This window comes from Dermacentor silvarum, chromosome 8, assembly GCF_013339745.2.
Source record: "Dermacentor silvarum isolate Dsil-2018 chromosome 8, BIME_Dsil_1.4, whole genome shotgun sequence".
NCBI lineage: Eukaryota > Metazoa > Arthropoda > Arachnida > Ixodida > Ixodidae > Dermacentor > Dermacentor silvarum.
In genome coordinates, this window is record NC_051161.1 from 80,091,828 (window position 1) to 80,101,312 (window position 9,485).

The following is a 9,485-nucleotide window of genomic DNA, read 5'->3' on the forward strand; positions in this document are numbered from 1 at the left end:
AAACAGCATTGACTTCGTGATGACAACGAACGACACTTCACTGAATCGAGGCCCTTTCTACATATATAGCCCCCATGGAAATGCGGCTGCCGCTGCTGGGATCAAAGTCACAACCTTGAGCTTATCAACGTAATGCCATGACCACTAAGCTACCGCGGCGGGTTTGAGCTCAGACTATACATCTGCGTTCGATCTGTACGCGTGTGTAGTCTTTGTCTTCGTGTGCATCTCATCCTCATACTTAGCGCAGTTCTAACGATGTCGTACGATCTAGCTTTGTTCTTTGCTCTACCAAGTCATCGCCTCAAGTTGTGAGGACTTGTCTTTATATTTTTTTGTTCCTACACATTTAATGGTCCAAGGTAGGCCCAGAGAAGTCGTCTTAGCATTTAAAATTCGAAATCTGGCCTTACAGAATTTTTGTCGTGAATGCCTCTGATGATTTCCTTATTGGCGTGGCGGCTGAATGGCCAAACGCAGCCTCAGTCGTTCTACATGCTAACGTATACTGTTTTTGCTTTGCTCACTGTATCAGGTGTCTCAGCCCGTGCTGGAAGAGATGAAGACGCTCTCCATTCGCAACGGACGCGGAGGCATCAAAGATGTGCGCAGTTCCAACTCCAGCGGCAGGGCGCTACTAACAGTGACCCCAACAGCGACCAAGCCGAAGTGGAAACGGTCCCCGCGTACGCGATTAAGAGCCGAAGAGCCCGTGTGACAACCGACGAGGGAGTGGAAACTGACGTAATCGCAAGAACGTCGCCAGCTCCGGCAGTCATCCACTGAAGCCAGCTGTGTCAGGTTGTGCACTTAGCTCAGAAAGCAACAGACGTGCAACGCTGACAACTTCCGCGACTGCGGTAAAAAAAGGAGGTTTTTTTTTTGTTATTGTTCTGCTCAATTTGAAATGTGTTCCAACAACTGTGATCACAAGGACAAGTGCGTGGTGCTCTGGCGCGCTCCGTGTTCATGACGAAACGCAATCTTGCGTAGATGTACGAGTGAACGATGGGTTGCTCCTAAGTGAATCCGGCTTTTTCACTGCGTCCGCACCGTTCTCTGGGCATGAGCTGACACCATACGAACTTTATACACGCGACAGTAGTATCGCCCACAAATATTGTGCCATATCAGTTTCTTTCGGCAAAGTCAGAAAATCATGCGACACACCGCGCATAAGAAACTTAACGTCGTCAGGGTACAAAATATCATCATTCCCCACATAGAGATTAAACTTCGCCCGCACAACGGCAATTTTATGACAGGTTGAATGGAGCTGTTGTGCCTCTTACCTTCTTATGAAATTTACAATTCATGGAGACGTGCAGCACTTCACCGAAAACATAGCTATTACAGGTGGCACGACAGCTATACACTGTAAATACAAATTGCACTTCCGTGTACTCTATTCTGTACATACTGTACATATATACGTGTTATTCGTGCCCCATGTTATGCGCGTTTCAGTTTTAGTCGTTGTTTTGTGTCGTTCCATACGGATGTCGATTTAAAAAAATGTCTCAGAATAACGTTTCATTCGCTTTGTCAATGTTGTTTTATTCATAGGCTGTACGGGTCACGTCAGCCTTAAAACAAAGAGCCCGGTGCTTACGCTCACTTCGTCTGTGTCACAGTGTAGTGCTAAAGTGACTGCTCATGGCTTGCGGCCTTTCTCTGTGGATGATTTGTGTTGTGGACTGCGTAACCATTGAGCGAATATGAAACGCAACACTTAACTTGGGTCGACAATATGTCAATCAGTGCCTCACTCCGTGCTATTTGAATTATGGTTCTCACGTTGAGAAAATACCCGTCCCCATTCTATTTCATCGCAGGAAAAATAGAAAAAAAAAATGACCGATGTTGAACGGATATCTGGTGTTGCTTTTCATATAAGCGCATCTTGTACAAATAAATTTGTGGGCCAAAGTGTTGATCACTTTATTTTTCTGAGCTCAGCAAGTGTATAGCAGTGTCTTTATGGATTTAAAGTAAATACCTGGAGAGATTGTTTGAATGCATATTCTGTAGTTGATATGAGATGGCGATTCGCTCATGATTGTACGCTGTGGCATTGTGCATCGCAATTGATATCCGCCATGTCTGTTGTCTTTCAACTCGAGCGATTCAAGTTTTCATAGCACGCTCGGAATCTGAAATTGTACCCGAGGTTCATTTTTTGACATGAACAAGAATACCTGTATATTAGTACCTGACGGAGGATTCAAACGAGTAGAGTCAAAGTGGCCTTCGTCATCGGCAGCTACAAGTGTCAGTGCTCTTAATTATTACTAGTGTACCCTACTTTAAACGCGTTGATTTCGGTTTGAAAGCTCCAGACAAGGAGATATATTAGTTTTCACTTCGTGCAAATTCGTATTGCTTTATGAAAGCCTAGCCTTTGATCCTAGTTTGTCATGACATAGGACAGCAAGAATAATACATAAGCAGGCAATTATTCTTGTTGGCGAAAAAAAAGAAAATTTTAAAAATATATATTTATATATATACCACAACAATAACTGGAAAGAAATGGTGCCAATGTTGCTATCATTCACTTCATCTAATAACGACGAGAACTGCCTACCCGCACATATCCAACCTGCCTAGGTAAACCCAATAAAGTTGTCAGTTGTCAGGGCAACATTTCGGAAGCATTTGTAATTACCAAGCTAATTCTCACATTTTTTAAGTGGTTCAGTTTTTTCATGCATAGTGTGCTTCAAACGATCTCTATACCACCGAGGTGCACAAATTAGACGATATCGTTGAGGATGGGAGAATGTAACCTATCTAAATCTGATATTTTAGGATCTGATCTGAAGAATTTTTCTTTCTTCCCAATTATCTTTATTAGTCTACGGCAATAGGAATTAGACGCGTTGGGATTATTTGACAATGGCAGAGTATGCCTGATCCAACAAACCTAATTTCAAGAAAGAACATTAACGCACACGATACGTTTTTAGGCAGAAAGTGTTATTTCTAAATTTGGCCGCATGTTAGAAACAGGCGCCAGCGCATTGGGACGCGACCGCCGCTGAGGTAGCAGCGACGTAGTGCTCACATCACGGCTGAGGGGATCGCCCACTTCGTGCCAATGGTGATCGAACTAATGCGAGTGCGGAAAAATAAACTAAAATCTTTTATTTTTGCATGATCTGGTATATAAGAAGTGAAAACTACCTGCCAACACATTATCCATCGTGTTATTTGAGCGTCTTTCTATTTATTAGAGTTATGTAGCATTCCTGACGCCGACCACCAGAGTGGTGTCGTGCGTCTGCACACATATTTCGGAAGCAATAGTAGGCAATATACACGCTCACAGCTCGTGAAATGTACGCATTTACACATCGTGAGTGACAGATACGTGATGCAGCAGATGACGGAACAAGACGTTGTGAATTGATGGAAGAAACGCGTTGACAATGAGCGTCAAAATAGAAAGAGTTCGACTGAATTAAATGTTACCATTCAAATGCTTCGATGAGTTAGAGCCCCACAAGGTCTCCAACAATAAATCAGCAGTAATCAGCGTGCCAAGTGGGCTCTTCGGCATTGCAAGTGGCAGCCGTCGTGAGTTCAGACAATGAATTCTCGAAATTATTGTGCAGAAAAAAATTTTGGAGTGCATGCAAATTTGTTTGCTAAAATTTCGCCTTTCTAGCGAATCTCTGTTCTCAGTAGGCTGGCGGAATTTATGTTTTGGTTTATTGGATGAAGAAAATGTTCTGAATGATCCATAAGACTGAATAAACGTTTCAGGAACTCCAACCATAGCATGCGTCAAGCTGTCGAATTTGTATTTATGTTTCATCTCATTGTTTCGCGCATTGATATCCCAATATTAGTAAAACCACATAAAGTGCAGAAACAAAGTGGTTGATAATGTTCTGCTATATAGCCCAAAATGGTTTAAGTGGAATAAGATGTGCCGTGGTGAACCACTGTGATTGCGATTAGTTCGTACTAAAGATTGCGCCGAGAGTTGCAGAGATGGTCAGAAAACTTCTCTACACGTCACATGAAGTATCGACGAAGTTCTTCCACCAAAGTTTTTCTGACGAAATACTTTATGAGATGCTGGTATTACGAGGCGCCTAGGGGCTTCGGCTATCGGTCCCTTTAAGCGTCTTTGTCAATCAAAACCACCATATTTATGCGCATATGTTTGAAATGTCTCATATGAAGTTCTTAGAGATATGACACGCAACCGGTTGGCGGCACCGTAAGGAATGTCAGAGATTGCCTCCCTATATCGTATAAATCTTTACCATGGTAACGAACGCAAAAAAAGTATTTAGTAGAGTCGGTAATAAAATCTGGCAATGTAATAATAAGATAACAAGCACTGAAAACGCTCAGCTGAACAAGGTGTATTTTATACACTGCATATGTTTTTATCTGTGTTCCTTGAAAATATTACCCCCTTACGTTATATCCCCAGCACTTCCACCAAGATGTTACGGAGAGGCAAACACAACAGGAAAATGTATTTAGAGTATATTTACAAGGCGATCAAGCATTCAACCATATGGACGAGGGCGCGCGCCAGATCATCAGCGTCTGCTTCATCGATGATCCTCTAGAGGAATCATATCGTGACAACATATATTATGGAAATAAGGCTAACCTGATCTAGGAGGCCGTGAATGAAAGTGAACCGAAAATGCAACTAGTTCACCCGGTGGCCTATAAATTAGGATTATGGCTCAGCAAACATAGAATACATTCCTCCTCCCGGTGGAGACAAGCATCAGCCGAAGCGGCCACTTGGTACTCTCCTTGCTTACCTTGGGGCGACGTGGCATCATGGCCTAACTCTAAGGTGCCAGGGACCGCTTCTGCAAAGTTAATTGCGGAAGACACAAGCCCGCAGGGTAATTGAAGCGCCAAAATGAGTACTTTTGACAAACAATAACACAGTTCAATGGTGAAACGTTTAGTGTATAAATGAGTACAGAGAGAGAGAGAGAGGTCATAAGTGAAAGAAAGGATAGCCAGTGTGAGCCTGGTAGGCTACCTGGCACTGTGGAAGGGGAAAAGTGAACTGAAAGTTGAGAAGGATAAGAAAAGTTCGCACTTTGCACTTACAAATAACACAATGAAACGGTCATCGTTCAGTTCATCACAAGCGGTGCATACGGGCCGATACATCTCCAGAAGCGCAGCAGCGTTTTATTGTGATAGAAATTATACAGACACTCCAAGCGAATTTTGTGGTCGTTGTCGCCATCGCCGTGAGGTTCCGTATGTATTCAGGTATATGTACGCTATATGCCATGCTATGCTATAGGAGATGTGGTATATGTGGGTGATATTGTCAGACCATTCTACCACTAAAATTGCTTAAACCAGGTCTTACATTCTTGACAAAATTTTTCCTCATAATTTTGAGAATGGTAGCCCATCTTTAGTTTTTCTCAAAAACACGAAAAACGTTGTATTTGGACATTGTAACAAGAATAAAATAACATGTTGCTTTATTTTCATTGCAACGCCATTATAGGTGTTGGAATTTAGAGATTCGCCAGGATGCAGCGGGGAGCCAAAAAAAAAAAAAAAGGAAGACACGAGAAAGCTCCTCCGATTTATCGTTAAGACACTAAGTCACTTAAATAAAAAGAACACTTACGGTAAACGCCAACAGGAACTTCAAGCGAGGCTTACTGAAATACTTAACTTCCCGTAAATTTTGATAGTGAGCGTTCTGCGAGATTGCAATACAGCCTTCGCGCTCTCGGAAAAGGCTGCAGCAATGGTCGTCTGCTTTCAACGTATTCGGCCTCCGTTAGAAGCAGACGTGAATGCCTGGACATTTAAGTATAAACGACCTTTATAAAGATCACAAATGGCTGAAATACGCATGCATAGGATTACTCGAGCAAGATCGTGTTCCACGCAGACGAACACAATGGGTGCGAACAACGATGTCCGCAGTTTGTAGATGCTGCAATGGCCCGGCGTCACAGTCGCGATAGAGCTAGCTTATCGTGCAGATTACATTAGCCTGCACGAAAAGAAAATATAACTTCGGATAAATTTGCGCAAGTATCTGTACCGCAGCGCTATAGAATCCGTTCTTTGAAACTATCCGCCATGCCCACAATTGACTGTCAGAACGGCTTCATACAACTGAGAGAAATGCTGTCATCTTGCGCCGCTTCCTCAAGATGAAACGGGCGACGAGCTTGTATAGAAAAAAATCACCAACCCTTCCGCTATCGAGAAAATGGGGGTAAGCGAAGCTTGTGGCAAGACGCCGCTTTCGCGGGCGTTCCGCTTCGTGTGCCTTAAACTCAGGGTCGGCGGCGCTTCGCTCACGTTTGGCCTCAACATCGCGCTTCCCCAACTCGGGCTCCGCGGCTCTTCGCTGACGTTTCGGCTGGGCTTCGGAAGCCCTCATGCTAGAATCGGACAAGCTTCTCTTACGCCTATCTTAGCGACAGAGGAAGGGCTGCTGGATTTGGTCTCTTTGGGTCCCGCGTGGGACAAGGGTAGTTCAAGGGCGCGTTACAGGTCCCCGAGCCAACAGGGGTATGTTTAATTGAGCTTGGACCCTTTCTGCACAACCTTCATGATCGGCCCTCATGACAGGGGTATGTGCCATTGAGTTTGGACAGCCCCTCTTCATGCCACCAGAGAGGTCGCAACTATGCACAAATGCCAAGAGGTCAATAACCGTTGATCCAATACCAAGAAACATACACCTGACCCACAACGAAGGGCGGAGAAAAGCGAGAGCGAAGTCAATACTTGACAACATCAAGCGTAACGAAACGCAAGTCCTCTTCGTTGACGCGGCCAGAAAATGGAATCGAGGCGCATACGCGGTCTCTGTGGTGGACGCCCATGGCTCATGGTGGTTACCAACTTCACTCACGAAGCAGAAGAAATGGCCATCGCGGTGGCCCTTCGAAGCTGCAAAGAAACCTCCGTCATTTACTCGGACTCAAGAACAGCCATCAGAACCTTCTCGGCGGCCCTCGTCTCTAGGAAAGCAACTGCGCTTCTCAACAAAATCTTCCAAGAACCGGGAGGAGACAATCTTACGTCCCCACACGTCACATGGTTCCCGGCCCACATGGGCAACATTTCCGGACCTCCTGACTGTAATCCGAACGAGCGGGCACACCAACTGGCGCGAGAACTCACAATCCGCGTCTGCGGTCCACCCCCTCGCTTCAACCCAGCCTGCAGGGATCTAGACAACAAAGACCCGCTCGTATCATACCACGAAATCACTTCAAATCATAGGTTAGCACGAAGAATTTTTCCGCCTCCTCACCAAAACCTCAAAAAAGCACAGGCCGTCACTTACAGACAGTTGCAGACTAGGACATACATCACACCAACAACACTAAGCAGGACCAACCCTGACCTTCCTACTGCATGTCCACACTGCGGCCACGAATACAACAACTTCGAACACATGCTCTGGCTGTGCCTTGCCAACGCGGGCACGGATTTTCCTGACCAGTCCTCCTGGGACTCAGCGCTCAGAAGTACAGAGCTCATCGCTCAGCTCAAGGCTGTCCAGAGGGCCTGGGCCGTCGCCGAAGGACTCTGTCTACCGGCCCTGACCTGGGTGGAGGCACCGGATTGATTGGCAGGGGCCTCCGGCCCCGCTTTAATTCTTTCTCCTCAGGACCTCAGTAAAGTTCGTACTCACTCAATCTGGACCCTTCCTGCACTATCACCAGGATCGGCCCACTAATTAGCGTGACACCACCACCACCACCACCATCGAAACTCGTGTGCCTATAAAGCTTCGCTTAAAAAAAAAGCTGCAGTACGCGAGAAGTGTGTACAACCTACTGAAGTTGTGCGTTTGAGGCATCCTCCGAAGTCGCATTCGCGATACTAGAAACTTGATCGTATGGAAAAACATACCGAAGCCGGTTTGCACGGTCTCTCTTGGATTCTCTCCAAAGTAAGTAACAGCCTCGTCTATTCTTCAAACATCAAGCGTGGTGTGTGTTCCATATTTCTTCTCAGCTTCAGAGATGCACGTTCCTCATTCCAAAAACGCGTGGGCCTCTTGACACTGCTGAAAAGCCAGGTAAAACGCAGCGAAATTCAGCCTCTAATTACAAGTTGGTTAGCATATATGATACATGACGTGTTTTCTTTTGTTTTTTTAGACTATAGAGATTTTTAAAAATCGCCTGTGGCAGATAGCATAATTGTAGTCCTTGAGTTGGATTACTGGAAGCACCGGACATTACTCGTACCAAAAATTAAATTGCATTTTAGGTTAATTAACAAAAATTCACTAATTGTCTTAGGATATTTAGTTTACGGTACACATTTCAAATTACCAATTGTAGCCGCCGAATGTGAAAGCCATACATTTTAATAAAATTTACTTCCTCGAGGGTGTATATATCCTCGCCCCATGGGTAATACCCCTCCCTTTAGGATGATAAAATTTGTTATTGCATACGACAGCGAGCTCTAGCTACACGTGTGATGACAAATGGCACGGTTGAAAACTTCAGCGCATGCACAGAAATATCTGACAAGAAAATTTGACAGCGACAGCTTTGAAAGCTAATTTAATGCACTGTTCCTGTCTCCTGTCGCTGCTGTCATAATTTTTACTTGCCACAAAAAGTAAGTAGAGAAGTAAACTTCATTTGTCCTCACTAACGATTCGGCCTAACCATTTAAACGTAAGGGCGTTAGCCATCGGACAATCAGACACCTTTAATAGCGCCATAAAAGTGTAAAAATTTTAAGAGTGTATCCAGTTGGAACAAACTCAAAGGATCGCATGGGTTTCGATATATGTGCCGGGATGGTTGTGGTTAATATGCAATATTATTCCAGTTCCTTTTTTTCAAACCACGATTATACGCTATTTAAGCAGAAAAGTAAGTGGGACACCCATGTATTTTGTTGGACACTTTGGGAATAAATGTTTTGAAACTGGGGTCATACTGAAAATTATTTCCAAATGAATACACCTTGGGAACCCACCGAATCCACCTAGTAAGTTGCAGTATGGGCCCTAAAGTAAATAATTACAAATGTATTAGGTGTTTATTTATTGTTAATTATCAATAACGCGTTTAGCTTTTACTTTGCGTGCACGTAATGTCCGCTTCTTCGGGTAATCCCCCTCAACGACTAGAATTATGCTACCTGGAACAAGTGATTGTTAGAGATTTTGTATGGTTTAAAAAAAAGACACACCCGGTATAAAGCCTAACGTTGGTGCGATAAGTGCATCATATGATCAGCACCAGATCCACATAAAAGGACGCGATTGAGCCCTGCTGACATCCAGGCTGTTGTGAGCTAATACATGCTAGATGAGTCCGAATGATCCCAGCCGAGTCCTAACAAAAAAAAAAAAAAAAAAAAAAACGCCGCATATCCACGGGGTGAATGATGATGAGTGGGCGAAGCTCCGGAGGGAGTCATCGGTAAACCGTGAATCTTCCGTGTAATTCGCCCAGTCTCGCCGCACTAAATCA

General features: G+C 44.4%; 1 protein-coding gene across 1 annotated transcript in view; it reads left to right on the forward strand.

Moving 5' to 3' along the window:
- Positions 1–3,782, forward strand: part of LOC119461479 (relaxin receptor 2-like) — a 222,061-nt gene extending 218,279 nt beyond the window's left edge. Inside the window, 1 exon segment of the mRNA XM_037722807.2 lies at positions 536–3,782. Within this exon segment, the coding sequence (XP_037578735.1) occupies positions 536–718 (183 nt within the window). The 3' untranslated portion in view covers positions 719–3,782.
- Positions 3,783–9,485: the final 5,703 nt, after the last annotated feature.